A 20,918-nucleotide genomic window follows, 5' to 3' on the forward strand; every position below is an offset into this window, starting at 1 on the left:
ACCGCTGTCGACTGCCTTTGTTCGCTCCGACGCCGGCGACTTCCAGGTACGCTCCTTCTCCTGTTTTCTCTCCTCTCCCCCTTTTCTTCTCCTTTTCAGTCGGCAGGGCGACACCCCCTACCGCCTGTGTCCGACTGGTTGGCAGGGGCTTTTGCCCCTGCCTCTCGCCTTTGGGAGAGCAGGCGGGGGGCGACGCCCCCCTGCCGCCTGTTTTTGCTCGGTCAGCAGGGGTTTCCAACCCCTGCCCCTCTCTCCCTCTTTCTCTGCGTTCACTAGAAGGCCGACAGGAGGCCAGTGGCCCCTGTCGTGCCTTCCCCTACCTCTCTCTCTCGCTTTGGGTCTACCAGAAGGGTGGTGCAGAGCACTCCTTTTGGTTTGTCTCCTCTTCGGAGGGACGACAGGGGCGAGGCCCTATCGTCAGCCTGCTCCAGCAGGCCGGCAGGGACCAAGCCCCTATTGCCCCCGCTCTCTTTTTCGACAGGCGGCAGGGCTGCCGCCCTCGTCGCTTCCTCTCTGGCAGAGGGCTCTCAAGGGAGGGCTCTCGGGTGGCCCTTGTGCTATGGTTGGGAGGGTGGCAGGGCCCCGTGCCTGCCTCTTGTTCAGGCAGGTCGACAGGGGCCGAACCCCTGCCACCTCCTTTCTTCGGGTTCTCGGTAGGTTGGCAAGGGTCGAGCCCTTGCCACCTCCCTGAGTTCGGGAACGACGGTAGGGGCTGAGCCCTGTCGTCGTCTCCCACTCTTTTTCTTGATTGGGTGGGCAGGGGTCGAACCCCTGCGACCACCCTATGTTCGGATAGGTCGGCAGGGGCCAACCCCTGTCGTTTCCCTGCGTTTTGGTTGACGGGGAGTGGTCAAGCCCCTCCCTGCTTGTTTATTACGCAGGGAAGGGGTCGACTCCCTCCCTGTTTTCCCGTGTTTCGTTGGGAAGGAGACTAGACCCCCTTCTTCCCTCTATTGGTCAGGGGAGGGGTTGAGCCCCCTCCCTGCACCCTCGTTGTTCAAGGGAGGGGTCGAGCCTCCTCCTTGCTCCCTCTTCCCTGGCATCAGGCAGGGGCTTCACCCCCTGCTTGTTTGTGTGTTCGTCAGGCAGGGACCAAGCCCTTGCCTCTTTGCATATTCGGTAGGCAGGGGTGAAGCCCCCTGCCTCCCCCTTAGTGGATTGCGCGCAAGGGCCTCGCTCCTGCCTCTTTGCTCTTTCAGCAAGCAGGGCAAAGCCTCCCTCGTTGTCTTCTTCGGGCAAGGGTGTGACCCCTTGCCTCCTCGTAGTCCGCTAACAGCAAGTCAGCAGGGGCTCGCAGCCCCTGCTTCTTGCCCGGATAGCAGGTGCGCAAGGGCACGATGCCCCTGCCTTTGTTTCCTTCACGTCAGGACAGCGGCAACGTCCTTGTCCTCTCTACCTTTCTGATTGAGATAGCATGTTGACTATCGCTTTTCTAGCTCGTACGACAGATCCCGCTCACGCTTTGTGACCCGAGTCGTCAATCGCCTACACTCGCAGTCGCCAGCAAGCTTGCAACTCCCCAAGGTAGGGGAAGATTGCATGAAAAATGTGGACAATTGAATTAATTTCAATTTACTAAAAAGGACCATTTAATAAATATATATAGAAATATATATATTTATATGAGTACACATTTAACTTAAGGACGCGGTTTCGCGATCCTTGTCTTTTACTTTCTGTCATTTCTTTACTTTGTCGTCGTGCATTGCGCCCAGGCTTTACGTTACACTCCTGCTTACAGTTTCTCCTTTGTCGTCGCACTTTGCGCCCAGGCTTTACGTTGCACTCCTTCTTACAGTTTTTTCTTTGTTGTCATGCTTTGCGCTCAGGCTCTTGCTTTTGCATATGTTTTGTTATTGTCTTGCCATTGCAGATGACGCTCAGGTTTTCGCTCATTGCATGCGCTATAAAGGCATCCTCGTGGAGGATGCAAAGGCATTTACCGCTCTCTCTCTCTCTCTCTCTTGCGACAAAAGTTGAGCTGAGAGCTTGGCGATACATCCTCGTCTAAGGATAGGGATACCTTGCAAGGATCCTGACTCTTCGAGTACGCAGACCTGCAGAGTAGACTTGAGATTTAGGGAGCTGCAGAATGGCATCAAAGACTGCCCAAATCGAAGCATTTGGAAGAATGTGTTTTGGCCAGTTCTGTTTGTCTATTCGACATATCTCGAGTAACCCCGAATTGAGGCTCGAGCGAACTTCTTAGCGAGGGGGTTCTGTTGAGAAACCCGTATCTCATCGATCGAGGCCAATATCGAGTCATGTGAGGCATGTAGATACCCCGATAGCGGATGAGATTCGAGATAATCACATGCCAGATGTTAGCACAAGTTGTTGTCGGTTTCAAAAGATAAAGAATGCAAAGTAAAGTTTGAGAAAAATTACATCTTTGTGAAACACTTCTGCTGTTGTAGTCGTGCACTACACGCTAGTACTACGATGATCGGATGAGACGGTCGTGCGACCTCGAACACTGCTAAATGCACAATGCTGTAATCACATAAAATGGTGATTATTCGCCTTCACGGGCAAGATGCTCGAGTGGTTTAAAGACCACATTATAGAATGGGTCGTTAGTTAAGCAACCTCTAACGCACCCATTCGCTTCTTATTATCTGCCAAGGAAGAGGATAGAGCGGTACAAAACTCCAATAAACAGATTGTTAACAACCACCCCATGGGCAAAGATCTGGCCTCCCCAGTCATTGGAGTTATGAGAAAAGGGCTACAAAAGTTAGCTCAACACTTCTGCAGAAGTTGGATGCATCTGTGGCACTGCTTACCTGCCTTTGGGGAATCCTCTCTAGGCTAAAGTCGTCCTCTTAGGAGCAGACTCAACTAGCTATTCGGGTTATTGAAAAACATAGAATAACATAAGCCTGAACTAGTCTCAGTTGTTTCTACGTTTTGGCTGCACGTACCCGCAAGCCAGTAATATTGAAACATAAAGTTTGTTCACACTGGTTGATGGGTTATGAGACATGCTTTGTGCTTATTGTAATGTAGCACTTTGGCTTGCATCTCTTATGATTGATGTGATTGCATACAGCTCGTAATCTACGAACTTGTGGCAACTAGGATTGATGTGGCCGTTTGTCTTATAAGCTGCTTAAATATTGTGATATAACTGTTGTCGTATGATTGTTTATCATGTATAGCTTATGAATGGCTTGCGATGTAATGGTTTATATCTTACGATTAATGTAGTTACTTGCAGATGGATTGAACCAATTAATGGTAATTGTATGTATTGCAAGCATTGTTATGAATGCTTGTCTTATTCAGTTACTTTGTTGTTGTGAATGCTTGTCTTATTCAGTTGGATTGCTATAGTTGCTTGTTTAGCACTATGGTCATTACTGCACTTGTATTTAGTTAGTTGTTTTACTATAGTTTTGTTTACTCCACGACACGTTGGTTAGTTCTGCTAGTCCTATTTTTCTTGCTTGATTTAGCAATTATTTTCATTGAATATAGAATTTGTTGAGGACTTGATCTCCAAAGGATTATCTGCGAGGGCGTGTATAATCAAAACCAAGTGACCCGACTAGAGCGGTAGAATCTCTGTGAGGATTTTCACTATCCACGAACGGGTAGCCGCAAAGACGGTGAACTCCTGTGAGGAAGTGTATGGTCCAATACCAGGTATACCATCTAGGGCGGAATTCCTTGTGAGGTTGTACATTTCTAAGACCAGGTGACTCGGCTAGAGTGATAGAATCTCTATGAGGATGTACACTGTCCACGAGCGGGTAGCCGCAAAGACGGTGAACTCCTGTGATGAAGTATGTTTTCCAAGACCAGGTATACCATCTAGGACGGTAATTCCTCGTGAGATCGTATATTTCCCGAACCTAGTGATCCGACGTAGAGCTTGTGAGTTTTGATTACCATAAAAAGTTATGGTGAGCTCTGATGATCTTCTGAGATTGATTGAGATAGTCAGTTATGAATCTATAGATTTGGCTTTCTGTTTTAGCATGATTATATGTTGAACCCAGATGTGAGAATCAGATCTTTATTGATTTTAGATCATGCTTCAGACCTTCTATGGAAGGGTGGGTTTTTATGAGAACGTATGACCCCTTAACTGAGTCATAAAAGGTGATAGTTGGCCACGTAAGGCCTTGAGAGATGAGAATAAATTAAAATTGTTCAGGACAAAGAGTTTGTTAGAAATTGTGAGAGCGATAAACGATGACCTGATAGTGATTAAATGCAGAGACCTCATTCTAGGAACGAAAACAAGTTTGTTGTGTGGTAGTTCACAGCTTACGATCAAATGAATCGTCATGCTGTGTTTAACAGTTGCATTGCTTACTTGCTTGAACTACTTACATGTTCTGCACTGCTTACTTGCTTGAATTGCTTACCTATTTAACTGCATATTTGCTTTAAACTGCGTAACCTGATAAATTAAATGTACTTAATTCAGTTTTCTGTAGTCTCTCTTGTGCACCTACTAGTTTTTCGCGAAACTAACTCATTTTATGGGTACAAGTGATGATTAGATACACCACGGGCGATGGTGCGATGGCAAGATGGCTTCAAGACTTTCTTCCTGCTCTTAGCTCGCGTCCTGGACGTTTTGGGTTTTGTAACGGATTTTTCTTGGGATATCCGAATTTTGTGAGTTTTAGTTCTTTTAGCTAGCGCGCCCAAAGTTGTCAGCTTGCCTTTCTGAATTTAACAAAAGAATAGTCTTCCGCTGATTTCATAAACAAACTCTGAAGGAAAGAGATTTTTTCTAGTCTCTTACCTGTTTTCTGAAAGGTTCGCAAGTTTGAAATTTTGGGGCGTTACATTTTCAGTCATTACCATTCTTTCTGATACAATGTATTTTCTAGTCATTATCATCCTTTCTACAAGCTCTGTCAAGCATTTTATATTTGAAAACTCCTCATGCACTCTATATCAACTATAAATGTTTGTAGTTGATTGTCAAACATCAATAGATCTGGTATAGAGAAATCTTTAGGATAAAACTTAGCAAGACATATCAACTATCAAATGTACAATATGAATTTCTTGTACTTAAACATGCCACACATGAGCGAATCTAAGTAGGGTCGAGGGTGGGCAAGTGCACAATCTGACCCCAAAATCTCCAACAAGAGGGTTCAAGCCAAGGTGGGCACCCACCTTGACCCAAAATTGTATGTGAGGGTAGTCAAGGCCAGACCCGACCCCATGTATAAAACATTGTGCTCCTCCCCCACACACAACTAGGGGTTGGCATCAGGCTGGCCCAAAACTATTTAGAGCTCAGCCAGCCCGAAAACGACCCAGCCCATTTAATAATGAGTCGGGTTTGTTCATCGGGATGGTTTGGCTCGGCCCAAACCCATTTGTTTTAGATGGATGCATGCATAGTAATGCATCATTATATTAAACACTTCATATTCTATACAAATCATAGACATGGAAAATCCCCACCGATTCCATCAAAGACAATGATATGGCCCCACTTGGATCTTGAACCTTCAAAGCAACATAATCCAAAATCGGTCCAAGCTCACCCTTAGATAAGGAGTAGGTGCTTTCAATTCCAATCTCTCTCACATGGTTCTTCCTTTTAGACCTATTGATCTTAGTGCTTTTGAGCACTAAACACACCTCCTCAGATGATTTACAAACACTTTGAAAAATCCCAGCCACACTATACATGTTTTACAACTCAAACACAAACTATCAAACACTTAACAAACTTAGAAACAAAAACAAAAAATACAGACTGTGTATATTCTGAACCCAACTTTGCAACATCATAACTCCCAGAATACAATGAATTTATCGGTATAAATTGGCACAAACTCAGACCAAATTTACAAACAACAAGCTGATAAAAAATGAACCACAATGCATGGACGGATCCCGAGATAGTCATCACAAAATCACTCCTGGCACAGACTGTTTTTGTCCCTGTTCTGACAGTCAATCGGAAAATGCACAATTGTGCCCCAAAATGAAACCTTTCACCGGCGCACCTTTTTATATTCTCTTCCACACACGCCAGATGCTCTATGGACCAAATCCCAAGCCTAGAGCACACTCAAGTAGAGAGAATTGTGTGTACAAGACGAAGCACATCGAAATGGACCACCATTAGGTTCGAGAAGAATATTTCAAATAACCATTGATCTGCCTTATGTCGCATCTGAGTACAAGTTGGCGGACTTTTTTTACCAAACCTCTCTTTGCTCCTAGGTTTCACTTCCTCTTAGGCAAACTTTCGGTTATCCTACCGTAAGTTTGAGGAGAGTGTTAAATTGTACATATACATATTTGTATATACAGCATAATATATATGTATATGGATGAACATATACGTATATTCATACTTTTTACATATTATATGTATATATATTTTTATTGTAATATTATATATATTGTATATAAATATATAGAATATATATATATATATATTTGGGGACTAAGTCAACCAAGTTTGACTTGCTCCCAACGACTAGAAATCTAGCCGTTGAGAGATCCCTCTCTCGACTCTAGTGCTCTCTCTCTCACTCTTTAAGCTCTCTCTCTCTCCTCTCTTTATTGTATATAAATAGAGGTGTTCTTCCCTTTGTATGGTATGCTTTTGCACACTTGTTTCATTGAATAAAATCTATTTTTTATATTGTGTCTTATTGTGTGTATCCACTTTGTGGGATTTGTAAGTGTGTTCGTTAGAGAAGACTTTTGTAGTTATCCACTCAAGTTGGAGTTGGTGGACTCTTGGTTCTTGATTGAAGGCTTTTTGAATCTTTACAATAAGATCATAAAAGAAAATAAATAAAATTAATCAGAGAATGTTGACTGTGTGAAACTGGTTTGACTGTGTCCATGAAGCATCCAAGTGTCATATCATGTCGACACTAGATACACAATTTAGGTGAAGTGTTCATGTGACATAGAATATGACCATAAAAAGAAATGTTCATTTGACATAGTAGAGATATACACAAGTATACGCTTTCTCCAACATGTACAAAGTAAACCTATTGCCACAAGCCAGGCTGAAATTTAGACAGGAAAATGAATATGCATGCAAGCTGCACAATAACCAAAGAGGCCAAATGGTGCCTGGCAGATGGACTGTAAGATTGCAAGGTTGAACAGAATTTTATCATTCCTAAAAGTGCCAAGACTATGGCCGACTCTGCAAAGACTAATGCTATGCTAAATTCTTTCAATTGGCATGAGAAACATGAAAGAACTGCAAGAGGGAAAAATGAACCTTAAATAAATAAAAAATATATGACATCCAGTGAAAACACTTGGAAGTCGAGAGAGGAATTATGGAAATTTTATAATATAATCTAACAGTTTGTTTGTTGCATACCAGTTTTATCTGTAATTAGGGGCATTTAGTTATTTAATCATTACCATTATGTACAAGTATCTAAATAACACTTGCCACAGTTAAAATCTTGTTCTAATCCCCAAGTACTCATAGTTTAGAAGATCTAGTTTTAATCCTGTAGTACTATCTCCAAAAATAATCTTGTTATCAAATATCAAATGAAACTACAGAAGCCATGTCTGTGTTCTAAACATAACTCGAATAAATCATGTGAAGGAAAATATCAAGGCTGTGTTACCTACTTGAAATATTTCCGCAAAGCTACAGGGTCCTTGCTTAAACCTGCAATATCAAAGCCATAATCACCCGGCAACTCTCCAGTTAGATATGTAGGGTAATTGTATGAGATTGGGCCAAGCCAACGGGGGCGCTCTTCACCATACCAAAAACTACAAAGAAACCATTTATGTTATCAAATATATGAGAAAGAAATGCTTTCTACTAACTAAATGCATATTGAAAAAGCTATTTGACAGGAACTAAAGAAAAAGAATGAGAAAAGTAATGCTACTTCATTTGCTCTTGTTTTTAATAAGAAGAAAATCAAGTAATATTACAAGGTGCACTTTCAAACAAATGAAATGTATTTAGATTTTTTGGATAGGTAAGGATGCAGTTGATGAACTTTTAAAGATTAGATATGTCCGCAATCAACAGGAATGAAATGAAATAACTGTGACCAGAGAAAACACCAAATGTATGCAGAAAGGTAAGGCAAAAGGAAAAAAGTGAAACAGATACAGTCCAATGTGCATGTTAAATTGCAGATCACCAAATCCAAAATGTTTACGACTAACTAGAGATTATAGAAAGGACAAGACTAAACCACAGCATAACAACAATGTAAATGAGCAGGGTGTTAAAATGTATACATGTACATATTAGTACACATGTATATTGTTGAGACTAAGATGTTTTTAGTAAAATGTTTTTAGTAAATAAGTTTTTCTAAACTAGAGGTTATTTGAATCTTATTCTTTAATGAGGGACCTGGGTGTAATTTTGTTCTTTGGACTCTCTCTATTTAATATAGAGATTAGCCCTAATTGAATAACGATTTTCTATTCTTCTCTCTCTCTCTCTCTCTCTCTCTCTCTCTCTCTCTCTCTCTCTCTCTTGTTTACTTGAAAACCCTAGCCGCAAACTTCAACATGGTATCAAAGCAGGTTGCAGATCTGGGCGTGTGATCTGATCAAGTTCCTCCTCAAATAGGTTTACGCGTCAGAGGGATTGCAGATCTGGGCGTCATCTTTGTTCTTGGTGTGTCGTAGAGGATAGATTTTCTGTCGACATCGGAGTGGAGGTCAGTCGATGAATGCAAGCATGTGATCTCTGCGTCGTGGTTATCGGGTATGTAAACCAAGATTGCAGTTGCTGCTTGGAGTCGATCTGGTGAGGTATGATACAGTTTTAATTGTGTGTGTTCAGATCTGGGTATCGATCTTAGGGTGAATGACACAGTTTTTTTATGATTCAAGTCTGTGTTCAGTTTTTGGGGGATTATAAACTTCTTGTCGTGGTTGTGGGTTTCATGTTGCGTGTCGCAGCCTTTCTCTTTGTGATCTAAATCAGATCTGTTAAGTCGATAGAAGTGTTTGTGGGGGGTGTTTTAAATAAGACAATGGAAGTTGTCGATCGTGTGGAAAGTCAGATTTGACCAGCGTCTCTTAAATCTGATCAGACCTATTAGTGTTGAAGTTACCGATCGTGTGGAAAATCAGATCTGATCAGCATCTCTTAAAGCTAATCAGACCTATTAGTGTTGAAGTTGCTGATCGGTGTGGAAAACCAGAACTGATCAGCGTCTCTTAAATTTGATCAGATTTATTGGTGTTATAATTGCATCTAGGTGTTGGTCAGATATATAGTTGTTGCAGCAGATTGTGTGTGGCTGTCGTGATTTATATTGCTGGGAGTTTTCGTCGTGAATTCCTTTTGGCTGGTTGATAAATACGCAGCTGTCGTGAATACCTTTATCTATGTTGATAAGTACAAGTGTTGTGCAGAACCATGTTTTTTGAAGTGGGATTCTGTGTTGGGCACTGTGGTATCACACTCTAAGTCGTGTGTTGGGTGCTGCTACTGGTTGTAGTAGTGGCGTATGTGTGATGATAACACACTCTAAGTCGTGTTGGATGTGTGATCTTAATTTACAGCCTATAGTCATCCTTGGTTGAGGTGAAAGGTTTTAGTCAAGTTTCTTTAAAATTATATTTGGAGTTTGGATCTGAACAGTCGAAGGTCGTGTTTCTCAGATTTCATTGGTGAAGTCAAATCTTGATACAGTCAGGCTTGTTGTTGATTGTGGGTATGCGCATGTGGTTGCTCCTGCATTTTGTGAATCAAGCCCATTAGTTTATATTATGGCTCAAGTGATTAAATCAGATGCAGATTCCTCCAATGATTGTGTAACTCTTAGCAGGGCTGAATATGACGAGCTTCTTGCTTTACTTTCATCTAATTCAAAGTCTTCTGTTGCGGAGGTTGTGTGCTCGGCAGGTGATGACCTATATGCTCAAGGTGGTAGGTGGGTCATTGATTCTGGAGCCTCTGGTCACTTGTGCAGAAACTCGAGCAATTTTTTGAGTTTAAAACCTGTGACAGGTCAGAAAGGGGTACGTCTTGCTGATGGTAGCTCTTCCCCAATTGTAGGACAGGGAAACATGTCTATTACCCCTACTCTTCAATTGTCACATGTTCTTCATGCTCCTTCGTTTCCACAGAATTTATTATCAGTCAGTCGAATGACAAAAGAGTTGAATTGTAGAGTGATTTTTTATCCTATGGGATGCACCTTTCAGGACTTGCTGACGGGGAGAAGGATTGGTGGTGGCTATGAGGAAGGTGGTCTGTATTACCTTCACCAACCAGAGGTTTCGGCCCACTCTGCTGTTACATCATCCTCAAGTCCTCTATTGTGGCACCATTGTTTGGGTCACCTTCCAGTGACAAAACTTCGTCGTGTCATTCCTCATATACCTCCCTCAGTTTCTTTTCAGTGTGAAACATGTCAATTGGGAAAACATTGTTGAAGCTCTTTTCCCTCTAGTCAGAATCCATCAAGTCAAGGATTGTTTAATCTTCTTCATGTAGATGTGTGGGGTCCGAGTAGGATTCCGAATAGGTCTCAATGTCGTTATTATCTAGTTATTGTTGATGACTTCTCGAGACTATCGTGGGTGTTCCTGTTAAAAGATCGGTCTCAAGGTCCTGTCATTCTTAAATCTTTAATTGCAGAGATAAAAACTCAATTTGACATATGTGTTAAAATTGTTCGCACCGATAATGCTCTTGAGTTCAAATCCAAAGACTTACTTAAATTCTACTCTGGTAATGGGATTCAACCTCAATTTACATGTCCCCATACCTCCCAGCAAAATGGGGTGGCTGAGAGGAAACATAGACAAATCCTTAATGTTGCTTAGTGCCTTATGATTCAATCCAATATGTCTGCTACATACTGGGGCGATGCGGTTTTGACAACCGGGTTTATTATAAATCGCATGCCGTCCAGTTCTGTAGAAGACCAGATCCCAATTCAAATTCTCCATCCAGAGGCTCCTCTCTTTCCTATCCCCCCTAAAGTTTTTGGATGTGTGTGTTTTGTGCATAAGCTGGGTCCTGATTGAGATAAACTTGCTGCGCAGTCTATTAAATGTGTTTTCCTTGGGTATCCTAAAAACCAAAAAGGATATCGTTGCTATGACCCTATATCTCATAAAGAGTATGTCAGTGCGGACGTTACCTTCTTTGAGTCTAGTCCTTATTTTTCGAGTACTACTCCAAGGATACAAGAGAGTCAGGGTGATGTTTTTCCTCTGCCAATTCCCCCTTTTCCTTTAGAGTCGTTCACTCCAAAGCCTGTGGCTCCATCCTCTGGGGAGTCTCGTTACAAAAACCCTCCTATAGTGTATACTCACAGGTTACCACCTACCTCCATGCCCCCACTGTCTTCTTCTCCTGAGGCAAGTATCACTGAGCATACTGAAGTTTCTACTATTGATGAGGATCTTCCTATTGCTCTGCGAAAAGGGAAAAGACAGTGCACCCTTCATCCCATTTCTCAGTTTGTTTCTGAAGTTAATCTTGGGGCTTTTATGAAGAAGTTTATCTCGGATAGTACCAGTTTTAAATCCTTGGTGGGTAAGTTGTTATATGTAACCGTTACTAGACCTGACATTTCATTAGCCGTGAGTAAAATTAGTCAATTCATGGATAAACCTACCAAAGCTCACTGGGATGCAGCTATGATGGTTCTCAGGTACTTAAAGTCATCTCCTGGTAAAGGATTGTTGTTTAAACAAAATCCTTCCTTGGACGTTGTTGCTTACATTGACGCAGATTATGCGAGATCTATCGAAGATAGAAAGTCAACAACTGGATTCTGTGTTTTTGTGGGAGGAAATCTTGTTACCTGGAGGAGTAAGAAACAAACTGTTATAGCCAAGTCGAGTGTTGAATCAGAATACAGAACTATGGCTCAGACCGCAGCTGAGATCATGTGGATAAAATCAGTTTTGACTGAACTTCAGGTGAAAGTATCCCTACCTATGGTGATGGTGTGTGACAATAGGGTTGCTACATATATTGCCAACAACCCAGTTTTTCATGAAAGGACTAAACATATTGAAGTTGATTGTCACTATATACGTGACTTGATTCAGGCTGGTTATATTTGTACATATCATGTATCTTCCGAAGATCAAGTTGCTGATGTCTTTACCAAGGCCCTTGCGAGGCCTAGTTTCTCCCATTGTTGTGACAAGCTGAGCATGATCGATATCTATGCTCCAGCTTGAGGGGGAGTGTTGAGAATAGGTGGTTTTAAGTTTAAGCCTTCTTAGATTAGAGGTTATTTGAAATTTTATTTAATAATGGACTTAGATGTAATTTATTCTTTATGGCCTCTCTTTATTTAACAAAGAGAGTAGCTGCCCTAATAGAGAGAACGAGTTTTCTTGTGCAGTCGTCTCTCTCTCTCTCTCTCTCTCTCTATATATATATATATATATATATATATATACCTAGGGTTCGGTGTATATAATCCTTCCTTCAACACCATGAAATTAATTTTTTATCATCATGTGATATGTCTTAAACGTCAAAAAAACCTGATGTTTATGCTTGAGAAAGTATATCCAACAAAATCTAGAATAATCATCAACAAAAATAACAAAGTAAGAAAATCCTCATTTAGATACAACGGGTGTCGGTCCCCGTACATCCGAATGGACAATTTCAAAAGGTTTATTTGTAAACATAGTTCTTTGTCCAAAAGGTAAGCTTCACATTTTTCCAAAAATGCAATCATTACAAGTGAAGTTGTCTTTACATAGATCTTTAGCAAAATGCAAATAAAAAAGTTTGACAATATTGGGATGCCCAAGACGCTTATGTCAAATATTTATATCTTTATGTTGGGCAATGTTACAAAAAGAGTGTTTTGAAATTTGAAGAAACTCCATGTAATATAGATCTTATTTTCTAGAGCCTTCCCCAATTAACTTCTCAGACCGGCGATCATGTATCTAACATTTATTTGATGAAAAATTGATATCACACTCATGGTTCGATAGTTGAGAGACTGAAAGCAAATTTAAATTTAACTTAGAAATTAATCTAACTTTAGGAATAAAAAAATCTTGTTTTTCAAAATTTTCAATTCCTTTATTTCAAAAGAAACACCATCCGCGGTTGAGACAAAAGGAGATAATTTTTTTGTGTATTCGGAAATGGCCAAAATATTTGGAGTCATATGAAAAGAAGAACCTGAATCTAAAAGCCAAGGAGTTTTACCGGGAGTAGAGAAGGTTGACATGGCGGCCCCGAAAACGGATCCCATGAGAAGAGGTTGAAAAGCTTCCATGATTTGACTTAGAGACAATGCTCCATTGTTGGAGGTAGATGGACCCTCCGCCTTATGTGGTTGAAATGTTGTCCACATAGCCACTATCTTCTTCCATTTAGGACACACTGATTTAATGTCTCGATTCTTTGCAAAAATGACATAATTTTACTATAATCTCTTCCTTGGTACCTTTCATTTTAGCCACCATTTTTTCTTGCTCCTTGATTTTGATTTTGAAATTTATTAAAATGATGGCATTTGTATGTTTTTACATTATTCTCTGGTCTAGAGATGGCATAGGCTCCATCATTTTCATCTTTAGAAGGAATGGCCAACACACTTTGATTGGTTTTGTTCATTCTCAATCTAGTTTCTTCTCCACTTAATTTAGTAAGAACATCTTCTAAAGGTGGAGATGTAAAAGAAGATAAAAGTGAAGATCTAGTTTGTTTAAATTTGGGTCTAAGCACATTCAAAAAATTGAAAAAGTGATCATGTTTCAATTGCTTATGCCTTAGTTCAATAGCTTCACCACTCCATTTGGGTTCAAGGAGTGCAAGTTCATCCCAAATGGATGATAAGCAAAGTACTCTCTAATGGACATTTTCCCTTATCGAAGGATGAATGCCTTTTTTGAAGATAGCATTTATGGGATAAATCTCTTAAAGTATACATCTTCTCAAGATAATCCCAAACTTGAAATGTCTTTTTAAATTTCAAAGTATTGGCATTTATCCTTGTTTCCACAGTGGAAAAAATCCATGAAAGGATTTTGTAATTCTTCATTTTCCACTCTTTATGCTTCTTATTATATTCTTCAAATGCCTTCTCTCTTTCTTCTCCATCAAGAACCTTAATTTTACCTTTTTCATTAATGGTGATTTTTTTGTTCGAAAATAGTGCCTTTGACATAGCCCCAAAGGCCTTTTCCCCTAATATGGGCTTCCATATTGCCGGCCCAAACATGATAGTTGAACACATTGAGTTTAAATTTGAAGAAAAAATGAGCATCCTTTTCCCCCATGGAAATGCCTTTATAAGAAAAGAAAGAAAGAGTCTTCAAAATTTGAAATATTACCACAACGGATCTTCTTTGATCTTACTTGATGTATTACGCTTCACTTGAATTGATTTGCAAGAGCTTTTTATGCCAAAAGAATGAGAATGAGGAATGGGCACGTTCTTCGAGGCGACCACTGTGAAGATGCAATACCCGAGCTCTTCTTCTGGAGACCTTGCATTATACCATGTGAAAATGTCTTCAAAGAGAGTATATGCACAAGAACACTAAGTTCTCAATGTGTGATGTGTGCACAAAGGCACAATACATACAAGAGATCACAAAGGCGTAAAAATAATATAGGATCTTTTATTAAAAAGGAGAGAGCTTTTGCTAAAAGCTTAAAGAATACAATGGGGTTAAGCCCCTATTTATAATACAAGAGATAGAGGCCTTGGAGGAGCTCCATATAGACGTTGGAGGGGCCCAACGTCTATATAGTGGGGCCCCTAATGGGTGAAAAAGAAAAAGAAAAGAAAAAAAATAAAAAAAGGAAAAAATATGCTTAAGAAAAAATACAAGCATATTCAAAGGAGAATATGCAGAAAAGAGGAAATGTATATATATAGCATTATCGATCATAGAGTATTACAAGAATATGATCAAATAAATTTCTTAATTTATGAACAAAGTAAGTTCAGGCATTAGGAAATAGGGTTGTGAACAAAGTAAGTTCTTAATTTATGATTTTCACTAGAACCATAACAATAAAGGAACAAGAAAATAGCCAATAAGCAGTTCCTTGTACCTATGCTGTTGGTTTAGCATTATCACTCAAAGATTCATGTTGCTCGCAGGCAATCCCAAGTGTATTGGATCCCTCCAGCATTTTTATTTGATACGTATAATATGGCCCTTCGTGGGATTCTAACCTGGACCCTTCTAAAGATACTGAGTGTATGACTGTACTCCGCTCTCTTGTTTTGAGAAAATATCATGATTTTATCACAGTAAATATCACCACATTTTCAAATACCAATATTTTGATAATATCAGATCCTGTCACTTTTTGAGCTTTTCTTAAAAATTCTCTAAAAGTGTGATACTTTCAAAACATCAACGGATAACGGTGACTCTCATTAAATCATGAGGCTATAGTAGGGATACAACTTTCATATTCCATGTCAAATGAGTGGAGGAAGAGTACTTTGGTGCCTTTATATAAGAATAAGGGTGATATACAAGATTGCACAAACTATCGTGGTATAAAACTCATGAGTCATACTATGAAACTTTGGGAGAGGGTGATTGAGTCTAGGTTGAGGAAGGTTGTCATGATATCGGAGAATCAATTTGGTTTTATGCCTGGAAGATCAACTATGGAAGCTATACATCTTCTTAGACAACTTATTGAAAGATATAGAGAGAGGAACAAAGATTTGCATATGGTTTTTATTGATTTAGAGAAGGCATACGATAGAGTACCTAGGGACGTTCTCTGGTGGACAATGATGAAGAAAGGTGTTTCTCTCAAGTACATTAGTATAATTAAAGATATGTATGAAGGAGTAGTAACCAATGTCCGCACTTGTGGAGGGGTGGCAACCAATTTTCCGATAACGGTTGGGTTACATCAAGGATTTGCTTTAAGCCCTTTTCTATTTGCGATAGTGATGGATGAGCTTACGAGATCAATTCAAGAAAATGTACCGTGGTGTATGTTGTTTGCTGATGATATTGTTTTGATTGATGAGTCTAGAGTTGGGGTTACTACTAAGTTAGAATTATGGAGACAGACATTGGAAGCTAGAGGTTTTAAGTTGAGTAAGAGTAGACTGAATATATGGAATGTCGGTTTAGTAAGCAACGAAGTAGTGAGGGGAGTGTAGTGAAGCTTGGTGAGCAAGAAATACCGGTGAATGATTATTTCAAATATTTGGGATCCATCATTCAAAAGTATGGAGAAATTGATGGAGATGTAAATCATAGGATAAAGGTTGGGTGGATGAAATGGAAAAGTGCAACTGGAGTGTTGTGCGATCGTAGAATGCCATTGCGGTTGAAGGAAAAGTTTTATAGGACGACTATTAGGCCTGCTTTACTATATGGTACAGAATGTTGGGCTGCCAAGAGACATCATATTCAAAAAATGAGTGTAGCTGAGATGCGGATGCTTAGATGGATGTGTGGAAATACAATAAAATATAAGATTCGGAACGAGGAGATACGTAAGAAGGTAGGTGTTGCACCCATTGAAAATAAGATGCGAGAGAATCGTTTACAGTGGTTTGGACATATTCGGCGAAGGCCTAATGATGCTCCAGTTAGAAGGTTGGAGAAATGGGAAAATATATTAGTTAAAAGAGGTCGGGGTAGGCCTAGGAAGACTTGGATAGAGATGATAGGAAAGGATATGAATGCTTTGAACCTCATCGAGGACATGGCATTGGATAGAAATGATTGGAGGAAAAGGATTCATGTGGAAGACCCAAAATGAATTTCTTTTTTTGGTTCATATCGCTGACCCCAATTGTTTTGGGATGAAGGCGTAGTTGTTGTTGTTTGTTGTTGTATTGCAATTTCAATATGATATGTTTTTTTTTCAATATTTAATAAGGGGAAACACTAGTTTAGGTAGTGGAGCGGGATGAGAACGAAGTGCTGCAATACGGTTTAACCCCAAGCAGTTACTTAAAAGTTAAAACCCCCTCGGTCACACTCCTTGCCCACCAGGGATCCTGCCTTTTCGGCCGACAAAATGGTTTGGGTCAGTTATTTGACTTGTACATATATCTCCTGTTGCATATGATATGTTGTTTCAACAATGTAAAAATCCCCAAACAAATAAGAAATAAAATTTGAGAGTTAACTTTTTTTTATTCTTAAAGAGTGGGATAAGCAATCTAGAATTTCTTCCAGCCAGTGATTTCACTCCATCGTTTGTCAAACTCATATTACATTGGCTTGTGACTGTTAGTGTTTCCTATTCAAAAACTCTCACTGCATGAGTCTTCAGTACCGAAATGGTGCTAATCTCAATCTGGCCTACATGGCTCAAAGGGAGTCCAAGGAATGATGCAAGGCCCAATGGCAGAGTGACTTAATGAGTTGGAGCATGAGTTTCAATGTAGAGACCAAAATCATACACGAAGATTTAGGCTATGCTCCACAAACATATTTCCTCATGAGAGAATCTTGTCATGTCAAAATAAAGGAATGAAAAATTAAAGCTTTTCTATTGTTTGTTGCATGCATGATAAAAATTGTGGATCAAAATGGTGCCCCATGGAACAATATATTAATTGAAAAAGTTAAAATGTAATGGCCTTTTCATATGAAACTGGGTCATTTTCTCGTGAAACAAACATAGCCTTAAGAAAATATCGATGATGTTGTGGAATATCAAGCTTCCAAACAAGGTACGGACTTTAAAGCAAAGGCTTTAATGAGTTACATGAAGGAAAGGTTTCCATAAAAAGAGATCTATGCAGAAACCCAAAATCATGACAAGATTGACCAACAACAACAATGCAGTAGATGATGCTTGCTTTAGGTATTAATTTCAATTTTCCTGAATAGCATCTGCATTAATATAGCTCCAGTTCATTGTTTGCATTTCTTGTTGCAAATTCTGGGCCATGATATTTTGTGCTACAATTTGTTCGGTTATTTTTGCATTCTTATGGACAGACTACAATGCAGCAATTATATATCATGGCAATGAGAAATAAGCATAAAAAAGCCATCAACGAAAAACAATCCACAATACAAATCCTTCCATTGAGCAACTCAAATTCTGAGTCAAATTCTCTGAGCAGTGGCCTAATTTTTCATTGTTTGCATTCCTTGTTGCAAACTCTGGGCCGTGATACTTTTTGCACAATTTTTTCATTTATTTTTGCATTCCTATGGAGACTGACTACAATACAGAATTTATATATTATGGGAATGAGAAATAAGCATAAAAAAAAATCGGGATGCAAATCCTTCCATCTATGTAGTCAAAAGCCTCGACTAGGCACGGACTAGTCCTCCTAGTCGGTCGATCTAGGCATAAGTAAAATGCCTAGGCTTTGCAATTCCTAGGTGGGTACCTTAAGAGGTACCAATTTTGCCTACTAAGGTGCCTAGTCGGCGACTAAGCTGCCTCCACCTAGGCACGAAGGTAGTTTAGTCATTTATTATTCTTATATATATTTTATTATTTTCTTTCATATATAATTATATATATTTGCATGTGTTTGTGTGATTTGTTATGTGAAATCATGAAAACATGCTTAGTTATTATATATAAATATATATATGTGTGTGTGCTACTTTGCTTTTAGGAATTTTTTAGTGAAACAATGAAAGCATGCACAGTTAATTTTAATTGATTATGTTTTTTATATATGTGTGTGTTACTTTGTTTCCGATGAATTTTTCTAATAAAAGCATGTTTAGTATTATGAATTATGTAATATGTTATTTATATATGTATGTGTTATTGTGCTACTGTGAAAGGTTGAAAGCATATTTTGTTGATTATACTGAATATGTTATGAATAATTGAATATATATATATACATATATTTGTGTTTGTGTACAATTATATATGTATACTCTTGCTTATGTATATTAATATATTTTGTGAAAGCATGTGTAATGAAAACATCTTATTATTAAAAGAATTAAACATATTTTTATGTATATTTTGTGTACTTTTTTATATTTTAATTGGGATACCGACTAGTCCACCTAATCCTCGACTAGTCTTTTTAGGGGTCTACCGACTAGGCACCACCTAAGGCTTTTGACTACATAGTCATCCATCAGGCAACTCAAATTCTCTGAGCAGTTAGCTAATTTTCTCTTTCCATTTCCAAATATAAGTTTTAATGGATTCTTTCTTATCAAACAGAAAAAGAAAAGGAGGAAATTCTATCTTTGCAAATAGTGCAACAAACAAAGAAATTAACTCAGAATTTCTCGCATATTTCTCTTTGATGCTCAGATTACTTTACGCATTTCAAAACTTGGATTTTTTGAGATTTTGTCTGCACAGTTCCATCACTGTCTCTATTACACAAAACGAGAATGTGGCGTTCATAATTCACTGATAATCAGCTATAAGCATGAGAAAATCATTCACAGAAGCAACACAGAAGCACTCAATATCTTTTCGTCCACAGCTGAAAGTCTCTAAATGAACGCCTAATTTTCTCTTATCAAGCAGAAATATTGCCAAAGTTCACTCTTTGCAAACCCCAACAAGAACTTGAAATCCGTTTGTCAACAACAAAAAAACCAGTAAAAAATGCCAAAAGTTTCTCGTCACAGAGATGAACTTGCATAAACTATTTCTCTTCGATCAGGAAAAATTAACATAAGGAATGAATTGAATCTTCTGAATCAGAGGAATAACTAGAACAAACTCAGAAACAGGTGAGGTGTGCACTCCCGATCACCTCTCCGTCCGAGCTCTCTCTGCCAAAGCTCTCGTTTTCGGATAATTCGCCACGGCAGCCGTTTTCGTCGTCTGCATCCTCTTCTGTAGAGCAGCTCCAGCAGAGCTATTTGCGATCGCCTTGACAACGGTGAACGGTATCGCAGAGAAAACTAGAACGCCGGCAACCTGGAATTTTCACATAAAAGAAATAAATGTGACACGGGTTAGAAAATTAGATGGAAAACTAACCCTAGAAATGAGGGGAAAAAAAGGGGAGGGGGAAGAAATGCGGAAATCCGGAGACCTCTTGCCATGAAGCCTCGATCGAAGGCGCGAGTCTCGCACGAGGCTTCGTCGGAGGGGACGGGAGGCGAGTCAAGGGGAGACCTCTGAAGGAGTTACAGAGAAGCGACGTATGCGAGCTCGTCGCCATGGATTGGTGGCCGCCTTCACTCGTGACTCTCAGAGCCCACGAGGAACACGAGAAATTCCAGGATCTTTCGAATTATGGATTTCCCTCGTTCCTTATTCTTGCGGCATTTATCTCGAATCTTATCCCTGCCGTGCGGCGGTCCGGCGGATGACCCGGATAGGGTTCGGTTCGTGGATAGCTTGACCCGAATCTGAACAACAAAGACGTAGATCCACCTAGTGAGCCCACTACGGTGCTTTGTTAGGACTAGGAGAGCAGGGAAGAGCAACGCGCCCACCTGCTCCAACTCGAATCTGTTTATCCCTTCGGTCTATCGGGTTTTCCCAGAAACTCGGCTTATTTGTTAACGGGTTGGATTTTGGTTCAATTTCTAACGAGCTTGGGTTTTGAAGGCAGTCCATGACTCCGTCCGTGGTTCGTTGAGTCTAGAACAGAGTTACTGGAAATTCTAAAGGAGCAAACTCTTTCTGAAACAGAAAACGCTGCATTTTGGAAACGTGTGAGAAACCCTAAAAAAGAATTAGGATTCGTGTTTCTCATGTTGTAGGAAATGTGTTTCTCATATTTTTAGGAAACTTGTTTTACATGTGTTTCCTAAGTGTTTCTCATGTGCATGCCTGGAAGAGAAAAACTCTCATAAGAAAAAAAAGTTTTGCCTATGAGAGCTTTTGACATGAGAAGTTCTTCAAAAGAAAGTTTTTCGCTTGTTTGTGTAGCTTGAGAAAAACAAATTGAGAAAATGTGAAAAAATGAGATAGAGGAGGAGAGTGGTGGTGATGGCGGTGGTTGGTGGTGAGATGGATGGCCGTGGTTGGTGGTGAGATGGTGGGTAGTGGTGGTAAGATG

General features: G+C 39.8%; 1 protein-coding gene across 2 annotated transcripts in view; it reads right to left on the reverse strand.

Annotated features, from left to right (window-relative positions):
* LOC149828068 (Chlorophyll A-B binding family protein) overlaps positions 1–20,166 on the reverse strand; it is a 34,686-nt gene extending 14,520 nt beyond the window's left edge. For both annotated transcript variants that reach the window (XM_090019869.1, XM_090019868.1), the window contains exons 1-3: positions 19,944–20,166; positions 19,659–19,825; positions 7,606–7,752 (exon numbers count right to left, since the gene is read on the reverse strand). In XM_090019869.1, the coding sequence (XP_089875995.1) occupies positions 7,606–7,752; positions 19,659–19,825; positions 19,944–20,072 (443 nt within the window). In that variant the 5' untranslated portion in view covers positions 20,073–20,166. The remainder of the gene's footprint in view (positions 1–7,605; positions 7,753–19,658; positions 19,826–19,943) is intronic.
* Positions 20,167–20,918: the final 752 nt, after the last annotated feature.

This window comes from Nuphar pumila, chromosome 10, assembly GCF_984573655.1.
Source record: "Nuphar pumila chromosome 10, dmNupPumi1.hap1.1, whole genome shotgun sequence".
Taxonomy (NCBI): Eukaryota; Viridiplantae; Streptophyta; class Magnoliopsida; order Nymphaeales; family Nymphaeaceae; genus Nuphar; species Nuphar pumila.